The 14,048-nt window shown below is 42.2% G+C and overlaps 1 protein-coding gene across 1 annotated transcript in view; it reads left to right on the top strand.

Moving 5' to 3' along the window:
* Positions 1–14,048, top strand: part of LOC120528889 (zinc finger protein 850-like) — a 61,355-nt gene that overhangs the window by 32,761 nt on the left and 14,546 nt on the right. The window contains 1 exon segment of the mRNA XM_039752966.1: positions 9,134–9,248. Within this exon segment, the coding sequence (XP_039608900.1) occupies positions 9,134–9,248 (115 nt within the window).

Raw genomic sequence — 14,048 nt, 5'->3', positions numbered from 1 at the left:
AAGCGCTGGAGAGTTCTGAAGTGGCCAGCAATGAGTCCGGATCTAAATCCGATTGAACACTTACGGAGAGATCTCAAAATTGCTTTTGGGAGAAGGTGCCCTTCAAACCTGAGAGACCTTGAGCAGTTTGCAAAAGAAGAGGGGTCAGAAATTCCAGTTGAGAGGTGGAACAAGCTTGGTGATGGTTATAGGAAGCGCTTGATCTCAGTTATTTTTTCCAAAGGGCGTGCAACCAAATATTAAGCTGAAGGTGCCAATAATTTTGTCCGGCCCGTTTTTGGAGTTCTGTGTGACATGATGTCAGATTTGGCTTTTTTTTCTCTGTTTTTTTTTTGTGTTGTTCCAATGCACATAAAGGAAATAAACATGTGTATACCAAAACATTTGTAATTGCAACAATTGTCTGGGAGAAATGGTGCATTTTGTGGGAAAATTCCAGGGGTGCTGATAATTTCGGCCATGACTGTATATTTCTCTTCTGGTTCGTCCTGCTTCCTCTTCAAAACCAGTAACACATGGCATTTCTCGATTCTTAGCCGTTCTCCACGCTGCCTGCGGCCTCCCATACACCCCCACGCTGCTTTTCTCGATTCCTATTCCTCCTTCGGACTACTGAGTTCCCCGCTCCTTTCTCATGACCCCATTGGTGTCACGTCAGCGCCCGATATCCTTCCTGACCGCGTGACCTTTCACTTCGGCCATGTCTGCGCCTGGGAGTCTATTCCGTAGCCTGCTATAGGAAGATACTCTCTCGACCATTGGCATTGGTTACGCTCCTTGCTATTTTCGTTATACTGCGACAGTTGTTTCCTAAGACTCTGTTATAAAATGAACAACAGTATCTTTTCTGTCGACTGTTTTTTTGTACAACGTCATCTCTATTTCGGGATCCGGCAACTGACTGTTCCTATCACTGGGTTATTTCTTGACACAAATGGTTGACGAAAGCAATGCACTCTCACTACGACATAGGGCAGTAGATTTCGTTGCACCATATTGGGATAGATTTGGAGACGTTCATCCTATTCTTTCCAACGCAAGTCGAGTTATCACAACAAGTCATGAGTACTATCAATACAATGGCAACATCTGGAGTTTATGGTGGTGAAGCTGAAATTCAAGCTCTTTCCGAGATTCTCCATTGTCATTTACTTCAAACACGACCCCAACATCCCGCCTTGCATTACGTTTGCAAAGATTTGCGTTAATCTACAACAACCAGTCTTCAACCACGGTCAGGTGTACGTAACTTTTTCTACATTTAGATCTTTCGACTCATTATCTGTCGTCTCCAGCAAAACCCCTATTCACAAGTCCATCTTTCAAGAAGTATTTCTTTCTTCTTGATTTCTGAATTCCTTTCTCACCTTTTTCCGTTCCTATTCTTACACCGGGCGTCAGCTAGTATCTAATGTTGTTGAATGCTCATTTAAAGCAGTCTGACATGTTCATTATGAAGCTAAGATAAACTATTGATTGGTGATGAGCAACTTTTAAATGATGTCATTCCTGTCAGTGACAGGATTTCTTAGCATATATCATAACGCTATGATTTAAACGATTTTGACGTGTATTGCCAAGTGATAAAATATTAAAATCTATATGTTTATTGAAAAAATGACTAGAGTTAATTCACATTAAAAATATTACACCATTCATCCCCATTGTTTTTTTTTTCTTCAGTGAGAGACAATGGAAAAAGATATAGTAATAAAAAAAGTTAAAATTAAATTAAAATGGGCGTATCCAGTAATGTTAAAATCGTCAGTTATAAAAAGTTCCAATTCAAAGTCAGTAAACCTTGGAACACTAAAGTAGCGTTGAGATGTGTAATATATATTGTGGTCCTTAGGGGGAGCTCCAGCTTCCCAAACTCCCGACACAAAGGCTCAGACACAAGTCCTAAAGTGAAGAAAGGGTTTTGTTGTGTAAAACTCTTACGGCTAATGTTTCCCACATCACAGCCACACACTAGGCAATTCTGTTGTCTCCTCCAGCAAGCTTTGTACTCCTCCTCCAGACTGAGGCTGAATCCCAGCGACGTAGGGCATGCTAGACCCTTCTGCATCCCCTGGTGGCACCCACAGAACCCAGTAAGGCTGAGCCAACAAACTGCAGTTCCCAATGTGCCCTGTGGTAGTGCTGTAATCCATCTAGTGCCTCAGAGAAGACAATGCCCTAAACAAACCACCCCTGTCCTTACATGCCGGGTAAGGATCCCAGCACATTTCCAGCCAGGATCCCATTCCCCATGTCTTTCACTATAAATATATAGAACCTGCCAAATAATACAAAGAGTGCATGACACATGTTTTGCACTTATTTGGTGGTGTACGCATTTTGGCTTCCCCTTATAGGGATCGAATCTCTGACGTCAGCTCCTAAGGCTGGATGACGGCGGCTGGTTCACTTACAATACAATACAGTTTATTTTTGTATAGCCCAAAATCACACAGGAAGTGCCGCAATGGGCTTTAACAGGCCCTGCCTTTTGACAGCCCCCAGCCTTGACTCTCTGAGAAGACAAGGAAAAACTCCCAATAAAACCTTGTAGGGAAAATGGAAGAAACCTCGGAAAGGCAGTTCAAAGAGAGACCCCTTTCCAGGTAGGTGTGGGCGTGCAGTGGGTGTCAAAAGTAGGGGGTCAATACAATACAATATACACAACAGAACAATTCCTTAAGACAGCATAATAATAAAAATTTTAGAATTACGGTTTAACAGTAGATGATATGACATAATTAGGTTTGGATATTTTTAGAGTCCTGGAGACCTCATCCATCTAGCTGCCTCCCCATTTGGCCATGCCACGGCTGAAACGTTGCTCCGATGAAAGGACCCTCTTTCCCATGATTCCTGTGATCCTCCATCAGGGATGACTTTACCATAGGCAGGCAAACAACTTGGCAGGTGGGCCGTGGCACCAATGGCCACATTTGGGTACCGAGAAAAGAAACAGAATAGGTGAGGGTTAGTATTCAAATATAATTATCATGTTACTTATGTTATAGTGCTAATGACTAACAACAGAGATGCAGTATGTACAGTTAATCAGCAGCTCTAGTCAGGATATGCTAAACTGAAGTAGTGAGTCTTCAGCCGGGATTTAAAGGCTGAGACTGAAGGGGCATCTCTTATGGAAGCAGGAAGACCATTCCACAGTTTAGGGGCCCTGTAACTAAAAGCTCGACCTCCCACTGTTATTTTATTAATCCTTGGAATCCTAAGCAGACCGGCATCTTGAGATCTTAATGTGCTCAGGTTTGTAAGTCATGATAAGTTCAGACAAGTAAGCGGACCTTGGCCATTTAATGCTTTATATGTTAAAAGGAGAATTTTGAAATCTGCCCTAAACTTAACTGGGAGCCAGTGTAAAGATTTAAGAACTGGGGTTATGTGTTCATATTTTCTTGTTCTTGTAATAATTCTTGCAGCGCATTTTGGATTAACTGGAGGCTGTATAGAGAACAGTTTGAACAGCCAGTGAACACCGCATTGCAGTAGTCAATCCTACTAGAGATAAATGCATGAATTAATTTCTCACAATCCTGTTTATTTAGAAAGCGCCTTAATTTCCTAATATTTTTAAGATGGAAAAACATGTTTTGGACGACTTTGTAATATGCTTTAAATGACATGCTAGAGTCAAAGATAACTCCTAGATTGCGGGCTGATTCAGTAAAATTAATTGGGATTCCAACTGAGTTAAATGACGACAAAATATTGCTGTGATCAGCGTCATTCCCTCCAACAATTAACATCTCTGTTTTATCTGTATTTAAAGACAAGTAGTTCTCATTCATCCATTCCTTTAATTCACTAACACAACTAATTAAAGACAACATCGGAGAAACTTCATTTGATTTAAATGAAAGGTATAACTGGGTGTCATCTGCATACAGTGAAAATTAACATTATGTTTCCTAATGAGAGATCCCAGTGGAAGCATGTAAAGTGAAAACAGTAAAGGTCCCAGTACTGAGCCCTGGGACACCATATTGAACTTCTGTGTATAATGATGGAGTACTGTCAGCACATTTCTGTACATACTGGAATCGATTTGATAAATAAGAACTGAACCAAGCGAGCACGGGGCCTGTAAGCCCAACATCGTTTTCTAGCCTGTGCAGTAAAATAGAATGGTCAATGGTGTCAAATGCTGCACTTAAGTCCAACAACATAATTACAGTGGAATTTCCTTCATCAGAGGATATCAGAATGTCATTTACAACCCGTGTTAGTGCCGTTTCTGTACTATGACCAGTGCGAAAGCCAGACTGGAATTTCTCAAATAAATTGTAATGCGTAAGGTGTGACTGAAGCTGACTGGCGACTACTTTCTCTAGTATTTTAGAGAGAAATGGTAAATTTGAAATAGGCCTATAGTTATTTAGTATGTGTGGGTCTAGGTCTGACTTTTTAAGTAAAGGTTTAATGACTGACACTTTTAGTGCATCAGGTTACGTGCCATACAATAATGAACTATTGATAATATTTAGAATAGCTGCAAGAACATCCATTGCACTTTTACTAGTTTTGTTGGCACTGGATCTAGGGAACAAGTAGTGGGCTTCATTTTAGTAATTAAAGTTAAGACTTCCTGCTCAGTTACAGGATTAAAATTATTAAAGTGCTGAATGCAATGTGCAGGGTCTGCTAAGCTAGTATTTGGTTTGTACTGTGATGCTGAGATCTGGGATCTTATATTTTTAATTTTCTCATTGAAGAAGTTCATAAAGTCTGTACTGCTAATATCTGTTGGTATTTTGCACTGTTGATCTGAATTCCCATTTGTTAATTTAGCCACTGCTCTAAAAAGTACCCTAGGATTTTTATTATTGCTATCTATTAATGTAGAATAGTATTCTGAGCGAGCTTTAAAGAGGGCTTTTTTATATTTATTAACACTCTCTGTCCATGCAATTTGAAAGACATGTAGCTTTGTTGTTCTCCATCTGCGCTCCAGTTTTCGACACTCTAATTTAAGAGCTTGAGTGTTTTCATTAAAACAGGGAGAGTTTCTATGTGCTTTGATCACTTTTGTTTTAAGGGGAGCCTCTGTGTCCAGAGCATCTCTCAAGGTCACATTATAATGTGATATTAGCTGATCTAAATTGTTTTCCACGTTTACATTTGATGTTAACTGATCTAAATGGTTTTCCACAATTACACTCGACTTACTCAAGGTATCTATAAATTTTGAAGCAGAATTACAATCTAGATGTCGCACTGTCTTTGTTTTAATCTGCGAGTGCGCTGGCATGGGCAGAACTAAATCAAACGTAATTAAGAAGTGATCGGAAATAACTACATTTAATGGAGTAATATTTAAATATTTACTTACTCGGCAGGGTGAAGATGGGAGTATTACATGCATAGATCTGATCACATCACATTTGGGTGATTACCTACCAGGTAACGCATGTAATTCTGGTCAGACCTATACATGTAATACTCCCATCTCCAGCCTGTCAGATGAGCAAACCAGCCGCCGTGGCTCAACATCTGGGGCTTCCCCTCGAGCGCTGATGTCCGAGATCTCATCCCCGCAAAGTTTGTGATCAGAGTGTATAGCAGTATACAAGTCCTAAAGAAAACAAATATATATATAAAAATATAGTGGGTATCCTCTGAGAATCTCTATTATTTACAAATTATTATAAGAAATGGTATAAGGTGAGAAAAACTATTGATATAAAGGTTGTTAGTGTAGCACTTTAGGTAAAAAATATATCTTTAACTTAAAGAGTTATTTATGTATTTATTTATTTATTTATCTATCTATCTATCTGAGTGGGGGTTGGGGCTTCTCTGGTGACGGCCTCCCTGGGGTCTCCGCACTCTGGGGTGACCTCTGGGCTTGGAACTCCCTCCATCTTCCACACGTTTTTGGGGGCAGGTCTGTGGCCCTTCACACTCACTATTGGATGCTCCTATAGAGAAACCTTACACATACAAGCGTGCGTACGCACACAGGTGCTCACATGGTGATTTCATAAGTATGACTTGGACATCTTCAGCACATGATCTAAGGTTGTGGTGGCACTAAATGCCTCAGTAATAATTACTGTATGATTGTCAGCAAACATTTTTACTTTTATATATCTTCATGTAGCTGATGCAGCAATGTTTTTGTCTTGTGTTTTTTGTTTTTTTTTTCCCCCACCCCTCTCTTTCTGCAGGTCTAGAAGCAGATTCTGGTTCATTTATTGTTTATTCTATACGAACCCCCCCCCTCCCCCTTTACCTCCATCTCTTCCTTCTCTCTTTTCTTTTTCTTTCACTTTTGTCTCCGTGTCCGGTTCGAATCTTAAAAACATCTAAAAATATTTTTAATAAAGTTTTGGTATCAGGCGTGACGTCAGCAGAAGCTGTAACGCTCCACCTGAGAGAGAAACTGTAAGGCTAGTCGCCAGCATTCAGACATCAATTCTGATTGCTTCACAGCCGAACAGGACACGGTAAAAAAAAAAAAAAAAAAGAAGGAATCACAGATAAGTTCCAGATATAAATATGTAAATATTAAATTGTGGGCTCTGAGGCTTCTACTCAAGCGCTAACGTCCGAGGTAAATTCAGGACACTGACTTTATATATTCAGAAAATCATTGTATTTGCCTGTTTGGCATCCCATAATATATATATATATATACTGTATATATACTGTATATATATAAACTGTATATATATTCAAGGCATTCGTAGTCTGAATCACAATCTGACTGTGTGGGTGGTTACCTACCAGGTAACGCTTGTGGTTGATCAAGTCGGCTAACATCCAGACTACGAATGCCTTGAATGTAATTACCCCGATCTACATAGCGTCAAATAAATGAACCACACGCCGTTGCGCAACGTGAGAGGCTTCGCCGCTGACGCCCGATGTTCGATTCCCGAAATGGAGTGCAGTGAGTGTGTAGGCCTGATGAGCCCAGAATTAGGGAGAAACATGTGTTGCGTACTCTTTGCATTAATTGACAGTAAAAAGTATTTCAACCATATATATATATATATATATATATATATATATATATATATGAGTGTGTGTATACATATTTATCTATATATATATAGTGGCCTGCAGGGGGCGCACAGCTCCCCAACACCTGACACAGACAAACGCAGTTACAAGCTCCAGCACCACAAATGCTTTTATTTTGCTATTGGAAACTCAGCATAGCACAAAGTGCCGTGGAAAACCCAGCAGAGTATAAAGCAGAATATGTCTATAAAGCACACACAGCACTTTGTCTTTGTATTCCTTTCTCTGTCTCTTCTCTTCTTCTGTCTGCCTCCACTCTCCTCCAGTAAACTTTGTCCCCCACCACCTCCCGACTCTGGCTTCTGGACCAGTGGTAGCTGGCTCCTGTTATCCTGCTCCCGGAAATGCTTCAGGTGGCCAGTTAGTATGGTCCAGAAGGAAGTACTTCTAGGTGAGATGGGAGACCAACAAAGTAGGGCTCTGCAGCCCCTGCTGCATCCCGTGGCAGCACCAAACCTCCCATGAAGACCTGTGGGAATCCATGGCACTGCAGCAATCAGGGGACCTACCATCTAGCAATCCAGGGGAGATTACGCCCTATGCTTGTTCTCTCTTCTGTTCCTTCCACTTTGAAGGCGTCCCTAATATACATTGTGATGGACAGCCAGGACTTTTACCTGGCCGGAATGACAGAGGATAGATAGAGGCATTTCGTAGTGGGTGGACCAGGCTTTTAATCACTGCTGCAAGCAGTTCGATTCATAGACAGGGAGAGACCCCTTGAAACAATGCAAAAATTTGCTGTCTTCCTGTCACCAGTCATTGGGTGACCCCATACATAGAAACATTAACATGAACTTCACTTTGAACTTGTCTTTCAGGCCTTCCTTTATCAAACACACCTAATCCAGTTTAGGTCTGGAGTTCCTAGTAATGATTCTATTTTCATGATCACTACGTTTATGTGTATTATGTTTATTGCAAATTGTCACCCCTGAGGTGGGCTCACGTCTTGTCTGGGATTTGTTCCTGCCCTGTGTGCTATGCTAGCTGGGATAGGTTCCAGCATCCCAAGTACCCTTCTCTGGAAAAGCGGGTGTAGAAAATGGATAAATTATCATCATTCACAAAACTGCTTAACCCAACCACAGAGGACTTGATACCACCCTGACAGCATTGAATGTCAGCTCTTGGGTGATTGCCTGTTCATTGCAAGACCTCATTATGTAGTTCTAAAGCAGGGGTGTCGAACTCCAGGCCTGGAGGGCCGAAGTGGCTGCAGGTTTTCATTCTCACCCTTTTCCTAATCAGTGACCAGTTTTCAGTGCTAATTAACTCCGGTCTTCTTTATTTTAATAGCCCTGTTCTTAAGGATTCTTGCTGCTGAATTGATTCCTTTCTTCATTAAATGGCAGCCAAACAGAAATGAGGCATGAAACAAGCCAACAGATGACCAGCTAAATCAGGGTTTTAGACTCCAACCATTTTCACAATGAGAAGCTGATTCTTGCTGTTAATTAAACTCATTATTTAATTCCATGGCTTGTTGGTGCTCCCATTTTGCCACAGCAGACATTTCCAGAAGTGTTAATTTCTTCAGTTTTTTCTAAGGCCACCGTGACAATGTTTTGGTGAGCTGAGAGATCAGCCTTACCGCGACCTCCACCTTTCTTTATTTTCACATATTTTGTGATGGGCACAGGTGAGATGGTCATATGGATTCTTGCTTTGTGTCGCATTATTGTTTGGCTGTTAATTAAGGAAAAGGAAACAACTAAGGGGCCTGAGACAAGGTAATTAAAATTAAGGCAAAAGGAGGTAATTAGCAGCAAAAACTGGTCACAAATTAAGAAGATGGTTAGAATGAAAACCTGCAGCCACTGCGGCCCTCCAGGACTGGAGTTCGACACCTGTGTTCTAAAGTGTCTGGTGTTGCGGAAGAAACGGATCTTGTGGATAGAGAGAATAGAAATATATAAAAAAAAAATTCTCCCTCTGTACACTAGATGACAGTATTCACCCGATTAAAAAAAAAAAAAAAAGCTGGAAATGACACCCATGCAGCAACAACTGCTCACCCCCTGCCCCGCCCCGCCCCGCCCATCGAGTCGCAGGCTGATGACTCGTTTTGTTTCTCTTTGTTTAATTTCAGCAGCGGACGGCTCGGGCTGCCATACGAGGCTCGTGTCTGCACTTTCAGAGACAAAAGGGAGCAGAAGAAGAAACAGGAATAGCAAAAGAAAATGAGAGAAAAAGGAGGAGTGTCGGTGAGCAGCGGGGGTATCGGGTCAATGCGGGAATGTCAAGGGGGAGACGAAACGACATTAGACGGAAGATAAGATAAGATGAGAGGAGCAGGGAAGCTATCTCGGGGGTACACAAGGACAGTGTTGGGCTGGGACTCTCTAGAGGGGAGAGATGAGAGGTGGTGGTAGTGACGGGACGGAAAGACACACAGAGATATACAGAGGGGGGAGGCGTGAATGGGCTAAGAGAGAAGACTAGACGAGGTCCTTCAGTTTTGACGCACCGCGTTCTCCGTTTGCTTTCATTCGCCCACTTTGCATTCACACGGGCCACCCATCCTGTCCCGGGATTAGCATTCAGTCCGAGTTTAGTTTAATTATGGAGTTCCATGTTGGAAGTTCTACGCGAACATTCTCCCGTTTGTTAACGTGCATGCTCATAATACTTTCACAGACTCTCGTTATTTTAAGTTCAAGTTCACATGTCATATCCCATCCGCCAATTACATAGTGCACGTAGTACAGTGACATTATGACTGGCGCGTCCCCTCTGGACAGTTTACTATATCAGTTAAAACGCACATGCAAAGGAAAAACTACACTTAGCATGCAACATATATACACCAGCTTAAGTGAGCTGTCTCATCACTGTGTCTTCCAACTAGGCAGCTGTTTGTGGGGAAAATGATGGATGTTTGCTGTACGGGACAAATAAATGCCATAGAACTAACTTGAGGGGCTCGTCTGAAATTGGCCAGTTAGACACGCGGTTCTCAAACTTTTATTTTCTGCGCTCCTTGCCTCCATTATCCTAACTACAGGGTCACGGGGGTCTACTGGAGCCAATCCCAGCCAACACATGGCGCAATGCAGGAAATAAACCCCGGCAGGGCGTGCGCGTACACACAGGGTGCCAACCCACCACAGGACACACACAAATACACCCACACACCAAGGACAATTTAGGATCGCCAATGCACCTAACCTGCATGTCTTTGGACTGTGGGAGGAAACCCACGCAGACACGGGGAGAACATGCAAACTCCAGACAGGGAGGGTCTCCTAACTGCGAGGCAGCAGCGCTACCACTGCACCACCGTGCCGCCCCCCTTGTATCATGAAGGTCATAATCCTTTACATTTAGATGGCGCTTTTCTTGCTACTCAAAGCACTTTCTCCTTTTGGGAGGATTCGGGACAAGAACCCCAAGCTCTCCTTATGGCGAAGCAGCAGCGCAGCGCTACCATTGTGCCTCGGCGCCCGAACGTTACGTCCCCAGACATTTAGCAGCTGTATAGGAATTGCAATGAATCAAAACACTTTTGCCATGAAAAGACCCTCTTATGTCGGCCGATTCATTGACCGGGCGGACTTTTCACCCCGCCAGAGTCGTTCTGTCCACTGACCTTTAATGTCTTGAATCAGATCACCAGAGCGTCGCTGAACCGGATCCCGGAAGGGAGAGACTTCTCGTCAGATCTTTATTTCTGGAACAGAACAGTCTAGCCCTGCTCAAAAATAAAATACCGCATTAGCGAATTGTTTGCATCTTTGGCCCATCAGATCCCATTTTGGCTTACTCTGCTTCACAGACACAGCTTTGGCTATACTGTATATATAAATATGTATATTGTGTGTATATGTATGCATATATATATATATATATATATATATATATATATATATATAATACAGTATCTGCCAAATAATACAAAGAATGCACGACACGTATTTAGCCTTTATTGGGGCTCCTCGTGTCGCACCTTTGCATCCCCTTACGGGGATCGAACCTCACACATCTGACGTGGCGGCTGGTTCGGGACGTGGCGGATGTTTGCCGACTGGCCAACCAACCACAAGCGTTACCCGGTAGGTAATCACCTAAATAATTAAGATTGCGATTGAGATCTATGAATGTAATATACTCCGATCTTCACCATGTCAAATAAATGAAGCAGACCCTGTGGCGCAACATCAGAGGATTTGCCTCAGGAGATGAGGTTCGATACCCGTAAGGGTGTGTGGGTTGGGGGTGCAAAAGTACATCCACCTGATGAGCCCCAATTAGGGCGTAACATGCGTTGTGTACTCTTTGTATTATTTGGTAGGGTACTGTATCACATATCTATCAACTGCTTCTCACAACTGAGAGAACGTGGCGGATGTTTGCCTGGCTGACCAACCGCAAGCGTTACCTGATAGGTAACCACCATAATTAGGTTGTGATTCAGAACTAGGAATGTAATCTGTGTGTATGTATTATTAATGTATTTATTTTGGAGTTAACTAGTTACAACATCATATACAGTGGGTATGGAAAGTATTCAGACCCCCTTCAATTTTTCACTCTGTTATATTGCAGCCATTTGCTAAAATCATTTAAATTAATTTTTTCCCTCATTAATGTACACACAGCACCCCATATTGACAGACAAAATAATAATTTTTGAAATTGTTGCAGATTTATTAAAAAAGAAAAACTGAACTATCACCTGGTCCTAAGTATTCAGACCCTTTGCTCAGTATTTAGTAGAAGCCCCCTTTTGAGCTCATACAGCCAGGAGTCTTCTTGGGAAAGATGCAACAAGTTTTTCACACCTCGTCACCATTCCTCCTTGCAGATCCTCTCCAGTTCTGTCAGGTTGGATGGTAAACATTGGTGGACGGCCATTTTTAGGTCTCTCCAGAGATGCTTAATTGTGTGTAAGTCAGGGCTCTGGCTGGGCCATTCAAGAACAGTCACAGAGTTGTTGTGAAGCCGCTCCTTCGTTATTTTATCTGTGTGCTTAGGGTCATTGTCGTGTTGGAAGGTAAACCTTCGGCCCAGTCTGAGGTCCTTAGCACTCTGGAGAAGGTTTTTGTCCAGGATATCCCTGTACTTGGCCGCATTCATCTTTCCCTCGATTGCAACCAGTCGCCCTGTCCCTGCAGCTGAAAAACACCCCCACAGCATGATGCTGCCACCGCCATGCTTCACTGTGGGGACTGTATTGGACAAGTGATGAGCAGTGCCTGGTTGTCTCCACACAAAAGTTCTATCTTGGTCTCATCAGACCAGAGAATCTTCTTTCTCACCATCTCAGAGTCCTTCAGGTGTCTTTTAGCAAACTCCATGCGGGCTGTCATGTGTCTTCCACTGAGGAGAGAGGTTTCCGACAGGCCACTCTGCCATAAAGCCCTGACTGGTGGAGGGCTGCAGTGATGGTTGACTTTCTACAACTTTCTCCCATCTCCTGGCTGCATCTCTGGAGCTCAGCCAAAGTGATCTTTGGGTTCTTCTTTACCTCTCTCACCAAGGCTCTTCTCCCCCACTCTAGGAAGGGTTCTGGTCGTCCCAAACGTCTTCCATTTAAGGATTATGGAGGCCACTGTGCTCTTGGGAACCTTAAGTGCAGCAGAAATATTTTTGTGTAACCTTGGCCAGATCTGTGCCTTGCCACAATTCTGTCTCTGAGCTCTTCAGGCAGTTCCTTTGACCTCATGATTCTCATTTGCTCTGACGTGCATTGTGAGCTGTAAGGTCTTATGTAGACAGACAGGCGTGTGGCTTTCCTAATCAAGTCCAATCAGTAGAATCAAACACAGCTGGACTCAAATGAAGGAGATCTCAAGGATGAGCAGAAGTAATGGAAAGCACCGGAGTTAAATATGAGTGTCACAGCAAAGGGGCTGAATACTTAGGACCATGTGATATTTCAGTTTTTCTTTTTTAATAAATCTGCAACAATTTCTAAAATCCTTTTTTTTGTCTGTCAATATGGGGTGCTGTGTGTACATTAATGAGGAGAAAAATAATTTAAATGATTTTAGCAAATGGCTGCAATATAACAAAGAGTGGAAAATTGAAGGGGGTCTGAATACTTTCCATACCCACTGTCTATATGTGATCATTTTTAATGTAGGTAGATCATTTCAACTTGGTCATTTTAAAAGTAGCTCGCAAGCTAAAAAAGTGTGGGCACCCCTGCTTTAAGCTATTAGACTTTTTCTTTATTGGATATCCAGTTTCATTTTTCAAGTACCTGAAATGTACACAGTATAGTACGGAACATACTATCTGTTCTCGTGCAATAAATTGTCTTCTCTTCACATGAGAATCACCTTATTTGTTCTCCGAACTTAAGGTGCAGCACTCTGCACTCTAGTTTGATCGTTACATTTATTATACTTTATATTTACATGATTATTTTATGCTTGCTCTTAGTGTAACATGTCCTCTGTCTGTTGTTAAGTTGTAACATACTGTAAGTAATTTCCTTCGGGATTAATAAAGTTTTTTCTGATTCTGATTACGTGTCCTTGAGATGTGGGAGTAAAAGCCACACAGACACGAGGAGAGCATGCAGACTCTACAGAGGGAGTGTCCGGGCCGGCATTTAAAACGTAAATGAACTCGGCCCCATTGGTTTCTTTTGGTGAACAGCTGCCTGTATAGCAATAAACGGATAACTTTTATCTCTCTATAGGAAACAGAAAAATGGGGCAAGAGAATTTGCAAAGATTACGACAACTTCTATCAATAAAATGCTTTGAATGTTTCCACGTAATGAATGCTTTCCTGTTCTAATGTATTTTTCTTAATGAGCCCAGCCACACAATATCCCAGTCGGTAGCTCTGCTTCATCACCGATCCAACATTCTTCACTTGCATTCGTTGCCCAGTCATTGCCAGTGTGAAACTTGCATGGTCTCTCCATGTCTGTGTGGGTCTCCTCCCAGGTTTCTCCGTTTTTTTTTTTCCTTTTATGGCACCCAGTCATGTGCAGGCCGGGTTAGCTGGTGATTCAAAATTAGCCATTGCATGAATTTGAAAGTGTGTTT

The sequence above is a fragment of the Polypterus senegalus genome, chromosome 4 (assembly GCF_016835505.1).
Source record: "Polypterus senegalus isolate Bchr_013 chromosome 4, ASM1683550v1, whole genome shotgun sequence".
Taxonomy (NCBI): Eukaryota; Metazoa; Chordata; class Cladistia; order Polypteriformes; family Polypteridae; genus Polypterus; species Polypterus senegalus.
The sequence above is the reverse complement of the archived record's forward strand: the minus strand, read 5'-3'. Positions and strand labels throughout refer to the sequence as shown.